Source organism: Chrysemys picta, chromosome 6, assembly GCF_011386835.1.
Source record: "Chrysemys picta bellii isolate R12L10 chromosome 6, ASM1138683v2, whole genome shotgun sequence".
NCBI classification, from domain to species: Eukaryota; Metazoa; Chordata; order Testudines; family Emydidae; genus Chrysemys; species Chrysemys picta.
Genome location: NC_088796.1, coordinates 59,810,359 through 59,832,738, shown reverse-complemented (window position 1 = coordinate 59,832,738; position 22,380 = coordinate 59,810,359). Strand labels below are relative to the sequence as shown.

Below are 22,380 nucleotides of genomic sequence, written 5' to 3'. Positions count from 1 at the left end.
AAACCCTCAAGAACTGTGACATTTTTAAAGAAGAATATCCCACCAGAAGGAAAAAGGTATGGGGGGGGGGGTGGAAAATAAATTCAGGATAGTCCAGACCAAAGTAATATTAAGAGTAGAAAGAGGATGAAACTGTAACACCAGTTTTGAACATCTACAAATTTTGGGAAAATGTGTTCCAATCTTTGCTATTGGCTTCTATCGCTACAGTACCTGAAACAAAAATCCCAGATCTTGGGAAATACCCTTTAACTAGGGAAAGGTCAAATTTATATCCAAATTATGTAGCTTGAACTAACCAGAAGGTAAAATATTTTTTGCCCAACACTAATCTATGTATATTTCAAAATTTTCCTAATGTATCTGGATTTTGGGGTTTGGAGGGAGGTATCAGAATTAGAAATTTCAGATCTATATGAACCTAAGAATAGGGAGAAATAGCAAATCTATAATAAGTTGAAAGCCAGAAACATTAAAAATGACATAGTTACAATTGTTAGAGAAAACTGCTAACCATATTAAAAACAAATCAATCTAAGGGATTGATTCAAATCTTATAGAAGTGGAAAGATTCTTATTGACTTCTGTGGGCTTTGGATCAACCCCTAAGTGTGTTAGAAAATAAATTTATGCAATGCATAGTACATAGCATGTCAAAAAGAGCATTACAGTTTCCAAGTCACTGATAACGCAGAAGAAAATTATCTTGTGGCCTTCAATGTGCAGGATATCAGACTAGATGATCATGATGGTCCTTTCTTACCTTAAAGTCTATGAGTCTTGAATGCTTATGGATCAGTGTCCTAACATGTAAAGCACAAGATGGTGTACTAGTTGATGTCTCCTACAGACCACCAAATCACACCAGGGAACAGGATGACTGCCTCCTTATGCACCTATCTATAATGTGTAGGGGAAAAAAAAAGCTGTGTTATCATTAGGGACTTCAATTTATGTGACATATACTGGAGATATCATGCTGCCAGTACTAAACATTCTTGGAATTTCTAACATTATACATGACAATTTCCTAACTCCAAAAGTATTGCACCCAAAATGGGGGAATTCTTTTTTGGACCTTGTCTTAAATGATAAAGAGGAATTGATCTCAGAACTAAAAAATAATGGTAGTTTAGGTACAAGTGATCATGACTGGATTACATTTAAAATGTCCAAACAGAATAAAACCCAGACCAGTAATATATATACTTGGTGCTTCAATAAAGCTAATTTCACAAAGCTGAAAACAATTATGAGCAAAATTAACTGAGAGGAAGAACTTAATCAGAAAAATGTGACTGATAATTGGCAGCCACTTGTTAAATGCCCAAAAAGTCATAATCCCACTATGAAGGAAAAATGCAGTACTGGTTAAAAAACTGACCTCATTTAGAGGGGAAAGTGAAGGCAGCTATAAAAAATACAAAAATAATATATAACAAATGGAAAACAGGGAAAGTTGATAGTAATGAATATAAATCAGAAAATAGAAATAGTAGAAAATTGATAAGGGATGCAAAGGGACACAAGGAGAAATCTATAGCTGGCAGAGTTAAGGATAATAAGAAGGGTTTTAAAAAATATATTAGGAACAAAAAGAATCATGACAATGGTATTGGTCGATTACTAGATGGAAATGGTAGAATTATCGATAATAATTCTGAAAAGACAGAAGTGTTCAATAAATATTTCAGTTCTGTATTTGGGGAGAAAACATGATATAGTTCATCATATGGTGATGATAACCTCTTTCCATTCCACTAGTATCTTGGGAGGATGTTAAACAGAAGGTACTAAAGTCAGATATTTTTAAATCAGGTCCAGGTCCAGATAACTTGCATTCAAGAGTTTTAAAAGAGCTGATTGAGGATCTCATTGGACTGCTAATGTTGATTTTCAACAACTTCTGGAGCACTGGGGAAGTTCCAGGAGACTGGAAGAAAGATAATGTTATGCCAATTTATTAAAAGGGTAAACAGAATGACCTCTGTAATTATAGGCATTTCAGACTGACATCAATGCTGGGCAAGATAATGGAGTAGGTGATATGGGACTCAATTAATAAAGAATTAAAAGAGGATCATGTAATTAATGCAAATCAACAAATCAACATTTAATGGAAAATAGATCCTGTCAAATTAATTTAATATCTTTTTTTGATGAGATTACTAGTTTGATGGATAAAGGTAATAGTGTTGACATAATATAATGAGACTACAGTAAGATGTTTAACTAGGTTACCACACAAAATTTTGATTAAAACACTAGAATGATATAAAATTAACGTGGAACTCATTAAATGGATTTAAAATGGATAAATGATAGGTCTCAAAATGTAACTGTAAATGGGAAATCATCATCGAACAAGTGTGTTTCCAGTGTGGTTCCACAGGGATTGATTCTTGGCCCTACATTATTTAACATTTTTATCAATCACCTGAAAGAAAAAATAAAGTCATCATTGATAAAATTTGCAGATGACACAAGAATTAGGGGAGTGGTAAATAAGGAAGAGGACAGGTTAACTGATACAGAGTGATCTGGATCGCTTGGTAAGCTGGGCATAAACAAACAATATGCATTTTAATATAACTAAATGTAAATGTACATGTCTAGGAAAAAAGATGTAGGCCATATTTACAGGATGGAAAGCAGTGATTCGAAAAAAGATTTTGAGGTCATGGTGGATATCAGCTGAACAAGAGCTCCCAGTGTGATGCTGTGGCCAAAAGAGCCAGTGTGATCCTGGGATGCATAAAAAAGGGGAATCTTGAGAAGGAGTAGAGAGGTTATTTTACCTCTATATTTGGTACTGGGGAGACCACTGTGGCAATATTGTGTCTAGTTTTGGAGCCTACAATTCAAGAAAGAGACTGATAAATTGGAGAGGGTTCAGAGAAGAGCCACAAGACTCAAAGATAGACTCAAAGGCCGCAATCCATTTAGCTTAACAAAGAGAAGGTTAAGGGCTGACTTGACTACAGACTGTAAGTATCTAAAATAGTGAACAAATATTTAATAACAGGCTTTTCAGTCTTGCAGAGCAAGGTATAACAGGGTCCATTGGCTGGAAGCTGAAGCTAAACAAATTCAGACTGAAAATAAGGCATACATTTTTAACAGTGAAAGAACATTAGAACAATTTACCAAGGGTTGTGGTGGATTCTCCATCATTGACAATTTTTAAGTCAAGATTGGATTTTTTCAAAAAATAATTATTTCAAGGAAGTTCTATGGCCTGTGTTATATACAGGAGGTCAGACTAGATGTTAACAATGGCCTCTTGTGGCCTTGGAATATATGAATCTATAAAAATGTCACTTTTATTTTTCAACTTGAAACAGGCTTGGGTTAGCCTTGTGTGACTTACAGCAAGAACTAGGAAACACCTCAATGAGTACTGAAGACTGCTTTTATCTCACAAGATTTTTCTTCCTTTCTGACAGTAACAGTGAAAACAAAAATGTAGTTATCTACTCTGTATTTTCTCTGCCTCTTGCTTGAATTAAACAAGTCACTCTGTATTTGTCTCAATTTTAGTCTATAGAAACTGAGCAGCACTGCAACTAATGACAAAACATGGAACTATTTTTTCCAAATATAAATTATATATTTGCATTGTATAAAACCTTATTTGCACATTGTGAAAATATTATTTATTTTTGGTGTGAAGTCCCATATGCCATTGCATGCTCACTCTTGTCTCATTCAAACTAGGAATTTTAAAATTAATGTGACTTCTGGTTTTACAATGGCATGAGCCTTCTTGCTATGATCCTTCTTCCAGATTTAGAATAAGGTTTCAAAAGGTAATTTAGCTCAGAGAATTCAACATGTACAATAGCTCCCTTTCTTATGGACCTGTTTATGATGAGTAGCTTCCGATTAATGCCAGATTATGCCATCATGACTTCTTGTAATTTTGCCTTGGATCATTAGACTGCCTTCCAATCTTGGATCTGTTTAACCCCGAGGATGGTGTGAGTTGCTGTAATTAAACAGCCTGACTCACAAGACCTTTCACTACACACCTCCCAACTTCTGCCACAAATGAGACATGGCCCTTTAGACAAGAGTCTTCTTCACTGTACAACCTTCACAGATTCATCCTCATAGCAGGTCCATCCTGTGCACTGAATGAGGCAGGGGTCCTGTAGAAAAAAGTAATATGTGATCATGTAATTAACAACTATATTATAATGCTTAGGCAGCCAAATTTATGTTGCCCAGGCAACCTTAATTCTAGCATTTCCTAACTTTTGAGTGCTTCACTTTGCAATAATGTTCTTTTAACATTTTTGGGGTATAATTTCTTAGGTTTTTAAAAAAGCAAACTGAAAAAGCAAAAATTACATCATGTGGAATCCATCATAGTCACACGTACATGGTTCATCAGCAGGGTTGGAACCTTTTGATCAGTGGTGGGCAGCCTGTGGGCTGCACGTGACCCGTCATGGTAATCTGCTGGCAGGCCACCAGACAGTTTGTTTACATTTGCAGGACCACCCGCAGCTCCCAGTGGCCGTGGTTCTCAGTTCCCGGCCAATGGGAGCTGCGGGAAGCGGCAGCCAGCACGTCCTTGCTTTTCATGTGCTATAATATATATACCACTTACTGTATTTTTCACTCCATGCATCTGATGAAGTGAGTTTTAGCCCATGAAAGCTTATGCCCGAATACATGTTTAGTCTCTAAGGTGCCACAAGGACTCCTTGTTGTTTTTGCTGATACAGACTAACACGGCTACCACTCTTATACCGCATGAGTTTGCATGATTATTACTCCAAAGCGGTATTCAACTCTGCTCTGACTGAATTTAATGGGAATCTAGGCAATGGCTTCAAAGAAAGCAAGATTACTAGGGAGCAGTCCAGTTTAGTCACTGGTCAACTCCTGTTCTGTAAATATGGTTTTGGAAAGACAGAAAAGGGCCTGCCCATGTTTAATTCATTCTAGGCAGATGAATGATCTACTTGTAATTTAGGGCTGGCTTGGAATTGTAGCAGTTCAGCAGCCAGTTACCTAACCAGACATCCAGATTCAGACAGTGAAAAATAAGGGCAAAAATAAATTTATTTCTTGCCATTTGTCTTTTTGGATGTTAGTTTGAATCCTTATGTTAAATATTCCTGGCTTTGTACTCTGGCTATTGTGGTTAAAAAATTAAGTTTGTCTTGGTTGCTAGGTTTTTAGCATTAACTCTGTCTTTTTGTTTTCTCCTTCTCTTGGGAATTTTGACATATGTCAAGAGTGATTTTAGTGGCCAGATTTTCAGAGGTGCTGAAGACAATTTGCAAAATATGTTTTCATATGCAAACTGGAAGCTACATGTGCAAAACATGTACAGGTATTTGCATATGCAATTTTGCCCCTTCTCATTATGTATTTTGCAAGCGCAGCTGTTTGCACCTGTATATTCTGTAGGCAAAACATTACTGAAAACCTGGTCCTATATGACGTTTCCTTGTGTATAATTGCTTTCTTTTATTCTGAAAGGACATCTTCTCTTTCTCATTTTCTGAGATGCAACAAGTTGAGTTTCTGGCCTTCTTATCATTTCGCCGAGTACTATAAACCACCATTACCACATGTTGGATTTACATCAACAAAACTTTATGTACTACATTAGCAACATACTCATTAGACTTATAGTTTAACTTAAAAAGTAGCAGGAATTTCAGCAAGTGTCCTTAATACTCAGGGCCAGATTCTCAGCTAGTGTACATTAGTGATGTCAATAAAGCTACACTGAGGCACACGAGGTGAGGATCTGGCCTTTTATGTACTTCCTTACTTTAGCTTTGCTGGTGATGGTGGAATGCAGTTCTAAAATGCACCATTTGAATCTCTCAACTTTTTAAATAAATAAACAAACAACAAAGCTTCAGAGAGATCCAAAATTGTATTGTGAGAGCTAATCCCTGATTGTTGTTCTATTATTTCCCTACGTTTTGTGTATTGTGATAGGAACAGACAATTCAATGTAATAAGAGACAAGATGGGAGAGGTAATATCTTTTATAGGACCAACTTCTGATGTTGAGAGAGACAAGCTTTCTAGCTGCACCTTGTCTCTTATATATGCTAGGACCAACTGGGCTTCAGAAATACTGCCTAATTAAGTGTAATCTAATTTATTTATTTTATTTATTGGTGATTTTTGCAGCTCTGTTCTTGTTGTAAAGACATTTTTTACTGGTTGTTTTTCTGAAAATTGGAACCCACTAGATGGTTTTTCTCATATCTTCAAAAAACTAAGACTGGATATGGATATAGCCACAAACCAAAAGATGTATCCCTGGATAAATTGTGTACTTAGGTCAATGTTTTCTGTGATGTCTGGGATTGTTACTGTATCAGTCATTTTAAATAATCATTGCTCCAACATCACTTCCATAGTGTCACTTTCAACAGCGACACTTCTGTGAATGTGTTTAGAGAAAATACTATTGGGAGAATAGGTCAGGTATTCATAATGATCCAGAAAAGTTGAAAAGTCCAGAACCTGAAGCAGGTCAAACGGGGTAAAGTCCATCTCTAGTTACAGTCTCTATTCTCCTCCTCCCTGAAGCGATCCGTTTGGTGATTTACTTTGATACTGCGTGGGATCATGAGAGTAGAGGTAGCTGTAATATTCCTCTTTCTATTACTAACATTTGCTTTCAGGAACTCACAATTTCTATTCGGAAGAGAGTGTTACGGTAAAATACCGCCGGAGGCGTAGAGAATTAAAGGCTGATCCTCATCCCCAAGGAAGTGTGCCTGGCACAAAAGTCATCTGTTTCAGCCTTTCCATCAAATGAGATTTGCCAGACATCGCTTGTCTATAATTTCAGATTAATTTCCTCAGCCCGAGTCCCCATATGCAAAAGCCCAGTTCCCGTCGTGAGCAGCAAACTAACCCTTGCACGCGTGAGGCCAATGTAGGACAGTTCCAGAGATCTGGAAGGAAAACCTTTGGGGATGCAGCAGCTCAAGTTAATCGTGCGGAACAGGTCCGAGAACACATCGCGGGGCGGGGGGGGGGGGGCGGAGAAATAGGGAGCAAGTAGCAGACATTCGTGCTATAAATGGAAATCCTAACACCCAAACGCTATTTTAGTCTACATATAGATGCTATGCCTTTAATTCCCCCCACTTCCCGGAACTAGCCTACAAGGAATCACAGGATTGCAGTCATTTTTATAGTTGCCATACCTACTGGTTAAATTGTAGTATCTGCTAATTGTTATAATCTCTCTCTCATAGAGACTTGTCACAAATGCAAATACAGTCAGGTGAGGGAAGGGGCAGCAGGAGGCAGGGAGAACCCGCTTATATTACAACTTTGGATGCGTACAGTGACAAGCCACTCACTCATCATCTCCTGCGCAGCTGTGACTACAGTGAGCTAATTAATCAACGTCCCTCACTAAACTCCTAACTTTCATGGTTGGCGTCGTGATAAAAGCGTTTGCGGGATCGCCTGGGAGCTCATCCCCAATCCGCGCAGCTGCAGCAGGGCTGTCCGAGTTCATAGCAGCCCGCAACCGCCAGGGGACTATCTGCGGATTTATCGTTACAAACTTTCCATTCTGATCTGAAGCGATGATTTTTCCCCCCTGTTTTGGGTTTGCCCCATGATCGCACACGTGTTTATTAACCCCCAGTCCCAGGCAGCTCCCGCGAGCAGTGAAAACCGCCCACAGCCGCAAGAAGGGAATTAGGACAAGGGAGGCAGGTAAACTTTGGTGCCGCCCGTTTGGCCGACCAAGCTGCTGCGCCCGCTGGCAGCCGGCCGGTGGAAAGAGCCGGGGCTGCTGCAGCAGCACCAGGAGGCGGCCGCCCCCGTGCGCATCCCGCAGCGGCGGCGGCCACAGCTTCCTCACCAGCCGGGGCTGGACTGAAGCGGCCGGGCCCCAGCGGGCTCTGCTGCTGTTGCTCCCGCAGCCTCTGCCGTAGTAGGAGCCGCGGCCCGCGGGGAAGTGGAGGCGGGAGGAAGAGGATGGAGCCGCGGGCTGCTGTTGGAGACAAGCCCAGCGAGCCCGAGCCGGCGGCTTCCTTCCAGGCCCGGCTCTGGAAGAACCTGCAGCTGGGCAGCAAAGCCAGGAGCAGCCGGTCTGGCGCGGAGCGCCGCACTGCGGAGCCCCAGCCGTCCGCCGCGCCTTCTCCGGGCGGCAGCAAGGGGGACCCGCTGCCCGGCGCCAGGTGGAGCGGCTTCAAGAGGCGGAAGCAGGTGCTGGACCGCGTCTTCTCCTCCTCCCAGCCTAACCTGTGCTGCTCCTCCGCCGAGCCGCTGGAGCCGGGCGGCGAGCCCGCCTCCGCCCTGCGCCGCCTTCGCGAGCACCTGTACCATCAGGGCAAGGGGCAGCAGCCGCCCGGCCCCCCTGACGGCTCTCCCGCCTCCTCCTCCGCCGCCTCGTCGCTCTCCTCCTCCCCGCTGCCTCCCGCTGCTCCAGCCCGCGCGGACAAGGCAGGAGGGGAGGAGGGACGCCGGCCCGCAGCACACCTGTCCCACCAGAAGAGCTCCTCTCTGCCCGGCACCACCTGCCTGGAGCAGTTACTGCAGGACGAGCCCAGCGCCGCGCGGAGCGAGGACGAGGGAGCCGAGGGCAGCGCGGTGAGTTCCTCCCCCACTCCGGTACCCCTGACAGCTCCGGCTGAGGGGTGGGAGAGGGTCCTTATTTCCCTGGGCCTGGAGGACCCTGTGGTCTCTACCCCGGGGCCACGCTCAGGGCCTTAGTCCCCACTGCCCCGCAGCTTGGCCAAAGTGTGGGCGGGAAACAGGAGCCTCTTGGTTCGGTGGCATTCCCCTTCCCCCGCTCTGAAAAGGTGTTAATGGGAGAGCAGGTGCAAGGCAGAGGAAAGTCAGGTCCTTCGCTCCACGGGAGGTGCAGGTAAACCCAGCTCACTTTAAACGCCCTAGAAAGGGAGGCAAACTTGCTTAGAAGAGAAGAGCTGTAAGTTTCACTCTTGTCAGCTGTGTCTCTTGCACGTGCACACACGATGGAGAGCCTCAGGCTGTGGGAGGAGCGTGTGTTTGCACTACTGTTTAAACTGAATGTGTAGGGGGCACGGTGTATTTAAGAGGACAAGTGTGTGTAGAGGCGATTGTCACGGATATCAGGCCGAGGCAAAGTAATCAACACCACCGTCTGGTGCACTGGTCTTCTCTCTTCACAGTACAAATGATCCCAATATCATTCTGATTTCCTGGCTTGTAGTGTGACAGACTTATGTTACCAATCTGTCTGAGGTGTTAAGTGATCAGGCTGAGGCAGCAGGATTGTTAGGGGAAGAGATGATGGAGGACACCAAGTGTCTATGTTTTAAAGCTTTATTAATAAAATAACAGTGGAGAGTGCTGGGGGTTCCTCACGTCACTCAGAGGAAGGAAGACAGCGTTAGTGCCCCAAGCCCTAGCCCACTTTCATACTCACACCTGCACTACCCGAGGCTGGCCACGCCTGGGTGTAATGTAAGAAGAAGAGGGGGAAGTTTTGCAATCCCCTACCCAGCTGGGGCCCTCCACCCTTTTCCCATGGTTGGCTGGGGTTGGGCAAGATGTAGATGTGGCTGCATGTTTCTGGCTGCAACAGCATTAGCAACATACAATGCTGATCTGCCTCCCCAGGGGACCCTCTGAGGGAGGGGGCCATTGGGGTGTGACATTATAAGGAAATAATTAAATCAAAATGGGCACATCTCCCACTGTGGGCCACGTTCTGCTCTGTGTAAATCTGAAGTCCTTTATTCAGGCCAAATTACCATTAACAAAAATTGAAGTTTTGTGTATTTGGGGATTGTGCCTTGTATAATCCTAACTGTATGTCTTCTAGGCTTTGATCCTATCATATGAAATTTATAGGCATAAGGTTCCACGTTCATAGATTGGTTTGCAGCTTTTGGAGTCTTAGAAAAGTTGTGACTGGGGAACTCTGGAAAAACTCGGGCTCTGATCCTACAACCACTTAATAAGAACATAAAAAATGGCCATACTGGATCAGACCAATGGTCCATCTAGCCCAGTATGCTGTCTTCCGACAGCAGCCAATGCCAGGTGCTTCAGAGGGAATGAATAGAACAGGTAGTCATCAAGTGATCCATCCCATGTCGCCTGTTCTGAGGTTCTGGTAAAATAGAGCATGGTTTTCCATCCCTGCCCATCCTGGCTAATAGCCATTGATGGACCTATCCTTCATGAATGTACTAGTTCTTTTTTGAGCCCTGTTAAGGTCTTGGCCTTCACAACATCCTCTGGCAAAGAGTTCCACAGGTTGACTGTGTTGTGTGTAATTTCATGCATGTAAGTAGTCCCATTGAATTAAAAGTTTTATGAGCCTATGTAATTAAAAGTTAAACATCTGTAAGCAGTTGTAGGATCTGGGCCTTTTCAGGAGTAATCAGTTAATCAAACATACTGGTGATATCAGGGCATGTCATGACATTAACACTGCCAGAATTATTCTGTATGCCTCACTATGGGCTTGTCTACACAATAAACTTTTCCAGTTGCACTGATATAACTATACCAGTATAATTAAATTGCTACACCAGTATGATTATAACTCCACCATGTTGATGCTCTTATTCTGGAATAAGAATGGAAGTGGTTTAAACTACACCACAAAAAGGCAGTGACGTAAGCTAAATCAGAAAAAGGCATTCTCATACCCTCATATGAGCATTCACAGGGAGTTATACTCAAGTGGTTTAAATTCACACCCTATCTTACACTTGTGTTCCTTTCCCTTGTAGGAAAGCCCTGTGTCTGTTCCAGCCTGATGTGCCCCATTTACTTTAATTTATCGGCACTGCTTTTGTTGGGTAACTTTTCTCGCATAATATAGAAAAGTGAACCTGTTTTGTACATATGTACAAATACCAGCAGCACAAATAGCATTTGTGATAATACAAGTTGTTTCTAAAAATATATATATATGAACTTGCAGAATATTTGTCAGACACTACTAGCAAATATTTCACGCACACTGCAGTAATTTCAGGCTGAAATAGTCATTTTTCTCATTATTGGAGGAAGGTGTTGTTCAAAGCTATCACTCTTATGGCTGTCAGTTTGAAGTTAAGTGATGATGCTTGTTGATAGGTCTGTCGACTCCTACAATAGATTCTCGAGTAGAAAAGTTCAGGATATGTGAGTCACTCTGGAGTTAGTGTATGTCTAAGCAATCAAATACTTTTTGCAGAAATAATTATGTGACAATATGGTACAAGAATATATCATTCTTTGATCTTTAGCTATGGGAGAAATGAGTAACTGAATTAAAAGGTGCACTTTAATTTTTGAGTGTCAGGAAGAATCTATAAAGTGTATGTGTATATTTGATTTAGTCCGCACTGAACAGATTCTGGCCCTGATTCTGCAAAGACTTGTGTGTTCTGAACGTTATGCCATTGAAGTCAATGGGACTCCTCATGTGTAAAGTTCATTATTTGCGAAAATCTGTGCAGAATCAAAGCCTAAGCTTAACTTTAACCATATGTCTCAGTCCCATTGACTTCATTGAGTCATAAGTCCTCTGCTGAATCAAGGCCTTTTATATAGCTTCCTAGTATTTGAGAAAGATCAGGAAACTTAAGTTACTTTGGCTTCTTAATGTCAGAATCAAAATCACTTCTAAGCAAGAGTTTATAAAATGGGTATTTCTCTTCAGTGACTTTCATCATTGTAATGATCTTCAAGGACTAACTTTTAAAAAAGTTAACTTTGGAATGAGTGGAAATTTTCTTTAATGGGGTGATAATTTTAGTTTGATTGGGAAAACTTAGGGCGGAAGACATAGGTATCATGCCTAGACTTGTCAAAACCAGGACACAAATTACAGATAATGAATGAGTGGTTCTTGTGTAAAAAGCTGAATTTCATGAGGAAGTTCTATATAATGCAATACAATTTATTTAATTTTAAATACAACTATAGGTGTTCCTCCACTGCTCTGGATTACATGAGTTATGTAATTACAATAGCTGGGGTATATTTTACCCTTTTACAGTCTACTGTATCTGGCAATTTAGAAACATTCTCATGATAAATGTGAAAATATTTCTCAACGTTGTTCTGCTTAATTTGATGTTTTGGCAAGGAAACCATATACATCTTTCATATGTTTTGCAATATTAAGTTTTGTCAAGAGGGAGAGTCTCACTCTAAGAGGCTGGGTCATAACATTTGTAAAACAGTACCACGTTAAGTAAGCAAAGTAGACTGGTGCCCAGGAGTGGATTCACTATGAAACAAACCATGCAGTGACATGGGGCCCCCAAAATGCAGGACGGTGCAGCAGGGCTCAGGCAGGCTGCCTGCATGCTGTGGCCAGTGGCCCCACGCTGCTCCCAGAAGTGGCCGGCTGCTGGCACGTCTCTGCACGCCCCTGACGGGGGGAGGAGGTGGCACCACGTGCTACCCAGACCTGCTTGCCTCCTCCCTTCAAGAGGAGTGCAGAGACATGCCAGCAGCAGGGCTAAGGTGGCCGTGTGTGTGTGTGATCTCCCCGCATGCTGCCTCCGCCCCGAGTGCTGACCTGCGGCCAATGGGAGCTGCAGGGGAGGTGCTTACGGGCAGTGGTGTGTGGAGACCCTCTGCATTCCCCCTTCCCCCCCCCCCCCACCTAGGAGCCGCTGCCGGTGGGGTGTGGTGTGTGTGCGTGCCAGTTGCTTTGGGAGCCACCCGAGGTAAGCACTGCCCCGCTCCAGTACCCCAACCACCTGCCCCAGTCAAGGTACCTCACTTTATTTTCATTAACTTCCCACTACTTATAATATAGGAGGAGGATGAAGGAAAAAAAGAATGAAAAACGAGGGGAGATAAGAGCGTGAGTATTCTTTTTCTTGGCTGGATCCCGAGGGGGGGACCTGAAAATGAAGCTGTGCACAGGGCCCCACTTACTCTAAATCCACCACTGCTGATGCCCTCAACTGAATTAGTGGCTTCTTTCTAACTTTGGTCTCATTAATGAAATATAGGGTTTTTTAATAAGTCTAGATGCATTCTATAGCTTCTAGGATTCACTCAGGCTGTGCTTGCACTGCAAGGACATAATTTATTATTGCTTGTTTGTTTACTTCTAATGTTTGTGGCAATAAAAATCAATACAGTAGCTGTGGCTATGCTCATAAATTTTTAGTTTGATAGCTGAATAAATACTGAATAAATAAAAACTCCCTAAAAACATTGTGTATTGGGCACTTTGTAGAACATTCAGTCAAGATGATAACCTTTCAAAGAAATGGAAGCTGAATTTCAAATAGCAGATTTCTCACATTTCTAAAATAGCAAAGCCAAAAAAGCAAACCTTAAGGGCATAATTCTACTGTCACATACACCAATTTAATTTCACTGGCTTCAGTGGAGTTATACGACAGAGTAATATCAGAGTCCACCTATAAAACAGAATCAAGCCATAAACTCAGTCAATGAAAGAATGCCCATTTATATCAGATGGTCTCTGATTAATGGGTCTAATACAGAGCATATGAGTCCCATCAAAGTTGATCAGAGTTCTGTGTGTGGAATAAATTCAGGATTGATTTTTTTTCCCCCTTCTCCCCTCCCCTCCACCCTTAAAGTATTTTAGGGAGAAAAAAGTACTTAAAAAAAAAAAAAGAATTTACAGGTATTGCAGCTTTATAATTAGAGGACACGGTCTTGGGCACATTTCATCTTTAATTAGCAAAAACAGTTTATCTTTTAGACAATCTATTATTAATTTACTCTGTCTACACTATCCGTGTGCATGACACCTCACCAGGAGAATAAAGATGCAGTCCATGACCTGAGAACTTAAAATCTAATGCCCTGATCCTGCACAAAGAACTGCACTGGTGTAGGGGGGTGTACCTGCTGGACTGTCTTTGCAGGATCATGGCTTAGGTAAGTGGTGTCCAATCTTTTCAGCATAAGGAATGAACATGTGATATTATTTCACAAGGTCAAGAGGCCACAGTCAATACTTCATGTCTACTCTTTGCCCAGTTCCACTTCCTCTGCTTGACCTAAGTTCCAGCATTTTTAGCTAGCTGGTGTAAGATAATGAGCTGCAGAGGTTAAAGTAAATAGAGGGAGCACAACTACTTCTCCGCTAAAAGCGGAGGGAGTGTTCCCTCCTTGCCCTGGCTTGGGTAAGCAGTGCTCTCTATCCAGTGCTTTCTTGTCTAGTGTAGTGATCATCCCCCTCCTGTTTCAATCCTGTTTAACCACTGGGGAGCTGAAACTGGTCATTTGTTTTCAGCTTCTTCTTTCCCCACCCCCCCTTTTCTGGGCTGTCGTTGATGGCTGTTGGAGGAAGAGGAGCCAATTTTTACAGTAGTGAATTATCTTTTTGGGATACCAGAGAAAAAACAGAGGGCATGAGTTTGGGCCAAGAGAACCTCCTATCAGTTAATAGAAAAGTGTAAGATAAAGGAGTGGGGAAAGGAGCTGTTGCTAAAAATTTCCTCTCTTTAGAAAGCTGTTGCAATTTCTGAAGGCTCTTTCCCTAGATCTGTAATGTTACCAGTGGATGAGTCTAGATCCTGGAATCTCCCCCAGATTCCCTCCATTTATGCAGTTCTGACAGAAGATGTTCTCTTTAGTAGCGTGAGCTGTATTTGTCTACTTCTCATCTTTTAGGCTGTGTCTTTGATCTGTGTCTTACTTCACAATACTTCAACTGTATGCACTTATAGTTGACCTTAAAATCAAAAGACAGTACAGTACAACCGTATTTAATCAAGTGCAAGTTCACTTGTGCTTATAATTAACTAAAACTGGTCCCCAGAGTTTTCAAAGTGGATCACTGCAAAATTGGCTGGCTAGCATTTACATTTCTTCCCCATCCTCTGGGGGTGGGGGTAACCAGAGCAGAGACATTTCAAAGCCAGCTAGCAACTCTTCTTGTCATCCATAACCTCATTTATTTTGAACTTTCATTTCTCCCCCCTCCCCCTTGAAATCTTTGCAGTTATGGGGTTGTAATTTATTCCCCCTCCCCTCCTCCCCCCCCCCCCCCAAAAAAAAATTGCATTTGGGGGAATGAATGGCTCATTGGAAAGTCAGGATTGAAACACAGAAGTAACCTGTTTACCCCACACTATCTTTAGATATTGCAATCCCACATCTTTCACTTTTCCTGTTTTTGGCAAAACTACAGTAGTATTTGTGAACGTTGAATTGAATACAATTGTATTTACAAAAAAGCCTTATACAGTGTTTTACCACAATTGTTACACATGGTAGTTAGCAACCAAGTTATTCAGTGATCATTGCTGAATCTTTTATTTTCTATAATAGTAGCATCTATAAGGAAACTTTTTTTTTTTATTTTTTTTTTTATTTTTTTTTATTTTTTTTTTATTTTTTTTTTATTTTTTTTTTATTTTTATTTTTTTTAAACAAGAGTACTAACTCCTTTGACCAGCAAGGCCTGGGAAAGAATAAGGTTTGTTACTGTAGAACTGTTCCATGTGTGTTCCGTAGGTACTATTTTTAAAAAAAATCATGCTTGATGTACAATTTAAAGTGAAAAGTCTAAAGCAATATGCTACTATGATAGAATGTTAGGATTCCCCCCCCCCCCCCCCCCCCCGAGCTTCATCTTGCCTATGATGGAGTCATCTGCCTCTTTAAGGGTCTGCGGCCAGTCAGCTGTATAAGGACAGCTGTTTGGCCCTGGTAGAGGGCATTATCAATCCTAACTGGGAAGGGTCTAGGTGATTACTATAAAGGCTGAAAGAGGAAAAGGGAGCTAAAGGAAGCAGGCTGGCTTTTGGGATAAGTCCTGGAATGTGTAAGTCCTTGAATAGCAGGTGTCCCAGTATATTGTCCGTGGGAGGACTGAGGAAAGCTGCCAGGAGTAGAGAGGGTCTGACAAGGAAGACCTGTGCCAGTGAAATGGTTTAGCTATTGAACTTTTTTTGTTTGTGTGCTGAAGACTCTTAATGGCACCCATAAATGAAGCCCTAAGGAAAAGGGCCTCATCCAGACTCAGGTTTTTGGTGTCAGTCCTTCCTGGCTGGGGGAGACAAGGCAGCAGCCTATACTGCCATTATGGTGAAGTGCATATAGAAAAGTTGTTAATTTCTACTTGGAGTTCTATCTCTGTCTATCATTTCATTGCAAAGAAAAGTGCTTTTTAGCACTTAAATGTCAGCACACTCTTTTAAAAACTGACTGTGTCTAGTGGGGTCCTGCAGAGATTGGTTCTTGGCTCTACTCTCAAACACTTATCAATGACCTGTAAGAAAACATAAAATCATCACTGATAGTTTGCAGATGACACAATAATTGGAATAATAAATCAGGAAGAAAAGTCAACTGACAGGCCTGGTCTACGCTACGAGTTTAGGTCAACTTTAGCAGCGTTAAATTGAATTAAGCCTGGACACGTCCACATGGCGAAGCCTTTTCTTTTGACTTAAATGGCCCTTTAAATCGGTTTCTTTACTCCACCTCCGAGGAGGGGATTAGTGCTAAAATCGGCCTTTGCGGGTCGGATTTGGGGTAGCGTGGACCGAATTCAATATTATTGGCCTCCGGGAGCTATCCCACAGTGCTTCATTGTGACCGCTCTGGACAGCACTCTCAACTCAGATGCACTGACCAGGTAGACAGAAAAAGCCCCGCGAACATTTGAATTTCATTTCCTGTTTGCCCAGCGTGGAGAGCACAGGTGACCACGCAGAGCTCATCAGCACAGGTAACCATGATGGAGTCCCAGGATCGCAAAAGAGCTCCAGCATGGACAGATGGGGAGGAATGGGATCTGCTCGCCACATGGGAGACGAATCAGTGCTAGCTGAACTCCATAGCAGTAAACGAAATGGCAAACTATTAGGAAAGGTCTCCAAGGCCATGAAGGACAGAGGCCATAACGGGGACGCACAGCAGTGCCGCGTGAAAATTAAGGAGCTAAGGCAAGCCTACCACAAAGGCAGAGAGGCAAACGGAAGAGTCCGGGCAGAGCCGCAAACATGCCACTTCTACACGGAGCTGCATGCCATTCTAGGGGTTGCAGCCACCACTACCCCAACTGTGTGCTTTGACTCCGTCAATGGAGAAACACGCAACAGGGAAGCGGGTTTGGGGTACGCGGAAGATGATGATGAAGATAGCTCACAGCAAGGAAGTGGAGAAACCGGTTTCCCCAACAGTCAGGATATGTTTATCACCCTGGACATGGAGCCAGTAACCCCCGAACTCAACCCAAGGCGTGCTCCCAGACCTGAGGGCACACAAGGGACCTCTGGTGAGTGTACCTTTGTAAATATCACACATGGTTTAAAAGTGTTTAATGATTAATTTGCCCTGGCAATCGCGGCCAGTACAGCTACTGGAAAAGTCTGTTAACGTGTATGGGGATGGAGCAGAAATCCTCCAGGGACATCTCCAGAAAGCTCTCCTTCATGTACTCCCAAAGCCTTTGCAAAAGGTTTCTGGGGAGGGCTGCCTTATCCCTTCCGCCATGGTAGGACACTTTACCATGCCAGGCCAGTAGCACGTAGTCTGGAATCATTACATAACAAAGCATGGCAGCGTATGGTCCCGGTGTTTGCTGGCATGCAGACAACATCCATTCCTTATCTCTCTGTTATCCTCAGGAGAGTGATATCATTCACGATCACCTGGTTGAAATGGGGTGATTTTATTAAGGGGGCATTCAGAGGTGCCCGTTCCTGCTCGGCTGAACAGAAAATGTTCCCCCACCGTTAGCCACACGGTGGGGGGGGGGAGGGGTGAAGGGATCATCCCAGAGAATTGGGTGGGGTGTGTGGGTGGCGGGGTGGGGGGTAGTTGGGTTTGTGCTGCATGTTAACCAGAAACCCCAGCCCCTCCTTTTACATTGCAAACCCATTTTAAATGGCCAACCCAACGGGTCCTTGGTGTGGGTATTGAGGGCGCTACTGTTTGAAACCATTCCTGCATGTTATGAGGGTTAAAAAAGCCAAAAGACTGTGGCTTACCATGGCTGCCTGCAAGCCGAATTCTGGTGCCTGGCACCGCGTGAGTGCTCTCTCACACCAAACCGGCAGGCCCTCAATATAAGAGGAAAAATGCGACCTTGTAACGAAAGCACATGTGCTGTGTAATGTGAATAGCAAAATTTAACGTGAAAGAGTGTACCCATTGTTCTCTAAAATGTGTCTTTTTTAACCACCTCTCCCTTGTCCTCTACCAGCTGCAAACGTTTCTCCTTCGCAGAGGCTAGCAAAGATTAGAAGGAGAAAACGGCGGACTCGGGATGATATGTTCACGGAGCTCCAGACATCCTCCCACGCTGACAGAGCACAGCAGAATGACATTGACTGCCTCCATGCAAAGTGCAAAAAAGCACAATATGAACCAGAGGAGAGGTGGCGGGCTGAATCACGGGATGAACAGAGCAAGTGGCAGGTTGAAGATGATAGGTGGCGTCAGCTTGCAGACAGAAGGCCGGAGTCAATGCTCCGGCTGCTGGAGCATCAAACTGATATGCTCCGGCATATGGTTGAGCTGCAGGAAAGGCAGGAGGAGCAGAGACTGCCACTACAGCCCCTGTGTAACCAACAGCCCTCCTCCCCAAGTTCCATAGCCTCCTCACCCAGATGCCCAAGAACACAGTGCGGGTGCCTCTGGCCACCCAGTCACTCCACCCCAGATGATTGCCCGAGCATCAGAAGGCTGGCCTTCAATAAGAGTTAAAGTTTTAAACTGCAGTGTGTCCTTTTCCTTCCCTCCTCCCCCACCCCTCTCGGGCTACCTTGGCAATTATCCCCCTAGTTGTGTGATGAATTAATAAAGAATGCATGAATGTGAAGTAACAATGACTTTATTGCCTTTGCAAGTGGTGCTCAAAGGGGGAGGGGAGGGTGGGGTGGTTGGTTTACAGGGAAGTAGAGTGAACCGGGGGGGGGGAGGGAATGGGATGGAGGGTTCATCAAGGAGAAACAAACAGAAGTTTCACACAGTAGCCTGGCCAGTCACAAAACTCGTTTTGAAAGCTTCTCTGATGCGCACCGCGCCCTGCTGTGCTCTTCTAACAGCCCTGGTGTCTGGCTGCGCGTAATCAGCGGCCAGGCGATGTGCCTCAACCTCCCACCCCGCCATAAATGTCTCCCCCTTACTCTCACAGATATTGTGGAGCACACAGCAAGCAGCAATAACAATAGTGATCTTCTTTTCGCTGAGGTCTGAGCGAGTCAGTAAGCTGTGCCAGCGCGCTTTTAAACATCCAAATGCACATTCCACCACCATTTGGCACTTGCTCAGCCTGTAGTTGAACAAGTCCTGACTACTGTCCGGGCTGCCTGTGTACGGCTTCATGAGCCATGGCATTAAGGGGTAGGTTGGGTCCCCAAGGATCACGAGAGGCATTTCAACATCCCCAACGGTTATTTTCTGGTCTGGTAAGAAAGTCCCTTCCTCCAGCTTTCGAAACAGACCAGAGTGCCTGAAGACACGAGCATCCTGTACCTTTCCCAGCCATCTCACGTTGATGTTGGTGAAACGTCCCTTGTGATCCACCAGGGCTTGCAGCAGCACTGAAAAGTACCCCTTGCAGTTTATGTTCTCGGTGGCTTGGTGCTCCGATGCCAAGATAGGCATATGGGTTCCATCTATCGCCCCACCACAGTTTGGGAATCCCATTGCAGCAAAGCCATACACTATGCCCTGCACGTTTCTCAGTCACTACCCTTGATATCAGCAGGTCTTTGATTGCCCTGGCAACTTGCATCACAGCAGCCCCCACAGTAGATTTGCCCACTCCAAATTGATTCCCGACTGACCAGTAGCTGTCTGGCGCTGCAAGCTTCCACAGGGTTATCGCCACTCACTTCTCTCCTGTGCGGGCTGCTCTCATCCTGGTATTCTGGTGCTTCAGGGCAGGGGAAAGCAAGTCACAAAATTCCACGAAAGTGCCCTTACGCATGCGAAAGTTTCACAGCCACTGGGAATCGTCCCACACCTGCAGCACGATGTGGTCCCACCAGTCTGTGCTTGTTTCCCGGGCCCAGAATCGGCGTTTCATGGCATGAACCTGCCCCAGCAACACCATGATTTGCACATTGCTGGGGCCCGTACCTTGTGTGAGGGCTGTGTCCATGTCAATTTCCTCATCACTCTCGCCGCCGCGCTGCACTCGCCTCATGGGCTGGTCCTGGTTTTGCTTTGGTATGTCCTGGCTCTGCATATACTCCAGCACAATGCGCGTGGTGTTCATAGTGTTCATAATTGCTGCGGTGATCTGAGCGGGCTCCATGATCCCAGTGCTATGGTGTCTGGTCTGAAAAAAGGCGTGAAACTGACGGAGGGAGGGAGGGGCAACTGACGACATGGCGTACAGGGAATTAAAATCAATAAAGGTGGCTGTGCATCAGGGAGAAACACAAACAACTGTCACACAGAATGGCCCCCCCAAAAATTGAACTCAAAACCCTGGGTTTAGTAGGCCGTTGATTTCACAGAAGGAGGGGGAAGCAAATGAATACATCTATTTTTTACAACTTAAGCTGGCAGCAGATGGTGCAGCATGACTGATAGCCCTCGGCATCTTCTGGGTGCTTGGCAGAAGATACTGTACTACGACTGCTAGCCATCATCGTCAAGATGGTTCAATAGGACTGCCGGCAGGACTGAGTCTCCAGGAGACAAAGCATGTCTGCCCAGGTGCCTCTGATTGAACTGGAATACGACTATGACGGATATCAATCTTAATACACCATCTACTGCCAAAAGGCAAGGGGCTGCTGCTGTGTAGCAATGCAGCCCCATGTCTGCCAGTATCCAGATAGCCGATGAAGGCTACCAGTCATACTGCACCGTCTACTGCCAAAAGACAATTAATTAGCTGCTGCTGTGTAGCAATGCAGTACCACGTCTGCCAGCACCCAGATGACATATGGTGACGCTGAGCTGAGCGGGCTCCATGCTTGCCGTGGTATGTTGCCTACACAGGTAACCCAGGTAAAAAGGCGTGAATCGATTGTCTGCCGTTGCTCTGATGGAGGGGGAGGTGCCTGACGGCATGTACCCAGAACCCCCCGCGACACTGTTTTGCATCATCAGGCATTGGGATCTCAACCCAGAATTCCAATAGGCGGTGGAGACTGTGGGAACTGTGGGATAGCTACCCACAGTGCAACGCTCCAGAAGTCGACGCTAGCCTCGGTACTGTGGAGCATTTTATGTGGGGACACACACAATTGACTGTATAAAACCGATATCTTTAAAACCGGCTTCTATAAATTCAACCTAATTTCGAAGTGTAGACATACCCACAGAGTGATCTGGATCACTTGATAAGCGGGGCGGAAGCAAACTGTGCATTTTAACACATCTGGGAACAAAGAATGTAGGCCATATTTACTTTTTCACAGGATAGAATCTCCCATCTTGTGACTCTGAAAAAGATTTAGGGGTCATAGTGGATATTAGCTGAATATGAACTGTGTGATGCTGGCCAAAAGATCCAATATAATCTTTGGATGCATAAAGAAGGGTTTCTTGAGCAGGAGTAGAGAGGTTATTTTACCTCTGTATTTAGCACACCCCAATGTGCTGCTGGAATATTGTGTCCAGCTCTGGTGCTCACAATTGAAGAAGGATGTTGATAAATTGGAGAGGGTTTGGAAAAGAGCCATGAGAATGATTAGAAAGCATGCCTTATCGTGATAGATTCAAAGACCTCAATCTATTTAGCTTAACAAAGAGAGGGTTAAGGGGAGAGTTAATTAGTCTATAAGTACCTACATGGGGAACAAATATTTAATTATGGGGTCTTCAGTCTAGCAGAGAAAGGTGTGACAGGGTCAGGGCCGGCTCCAGGGTTTTGGCTACCCCAAGCAGCCCCCCCCCCCCAAAAAAAGCCGCGATCGCAATCTGCGGCGGCAATTCGGCGGAAGGTCCTTCGCTCCGAGCGGGAGTGAGGGACCATCCGCCGAATTGCCGCCGAATAGCTGGACCTGCCGCCCCCCTCCGGAGTTTCCTCCCCAAGCACCTGCTTGCCAAGCTGGTGCCTGGAGCCGGCCCTGGACAGGGTCCACTGGCTGGAAGCTGAAACTAGACAATTTTGGGCTGAAAATAAGGTGTAAATATTTAACAGTGAGAGTAATCAACTATTGGAACAAATTACCAAGGGTCAAGGTGGATTCTGCTTCACTGTCAATTAAGTCAAGATTGGAGGCTTTTCTAAAATCTTATCTAGGAATTATTTTGGGGAAATTCTGTAGCCTGTGTTATGTATAGGAGGTCAGACTAGTGATCACAATGGTCCCTTCTGTCCATGGAATCTATGAATCATACAGCTTCATATAGTACTCCTAAATTAACTATTTTGTTTTGTGGTATGGCACAGTATACTAACAAATGCTAGATTTTTGCCCTGGGATGCATCTCTGTGGAGCTCCACAAGGCTTCAGTGAGACCTCT

General features: G+C 44.2%; 1 protein-coding gene across 5 annotated transcripts in view; it reads left to right on the top strand.

The window, feature by feature from the left end:
- The first annotated feature begins 7,681 nt into the window (after positions 1 to 7,681).
- The window catches only part of MCTP1 (multiple C2 and transmembrane domain containing 1), a 473,721-nt gene continuing 459,022 nt past the window's right edge, over positions 7,682 to 22,380 (top strand). For 4 of the 5 annotated variants that reach the window (XR_010588809.1, XR_010588810.1, XM_042855833.2 and 1 more), the window contains exon 1: positions 7,844 to 8,598. Coding sequence is in view for 3 of the 5 variants with exons in the window: in XM_042855833.2 (XP_042711767.1) it covers positions 7,984 to 8,598 (615 nt within the window). In the remaining 2 variants the exon portion in view is untranslated. Of the gene's footprint in view, positions 8,599 to 22,380 lie in introns of all 5 variants that reach the window. The other variant, XM_008172983.4, reaches the window with a different exon arrangement.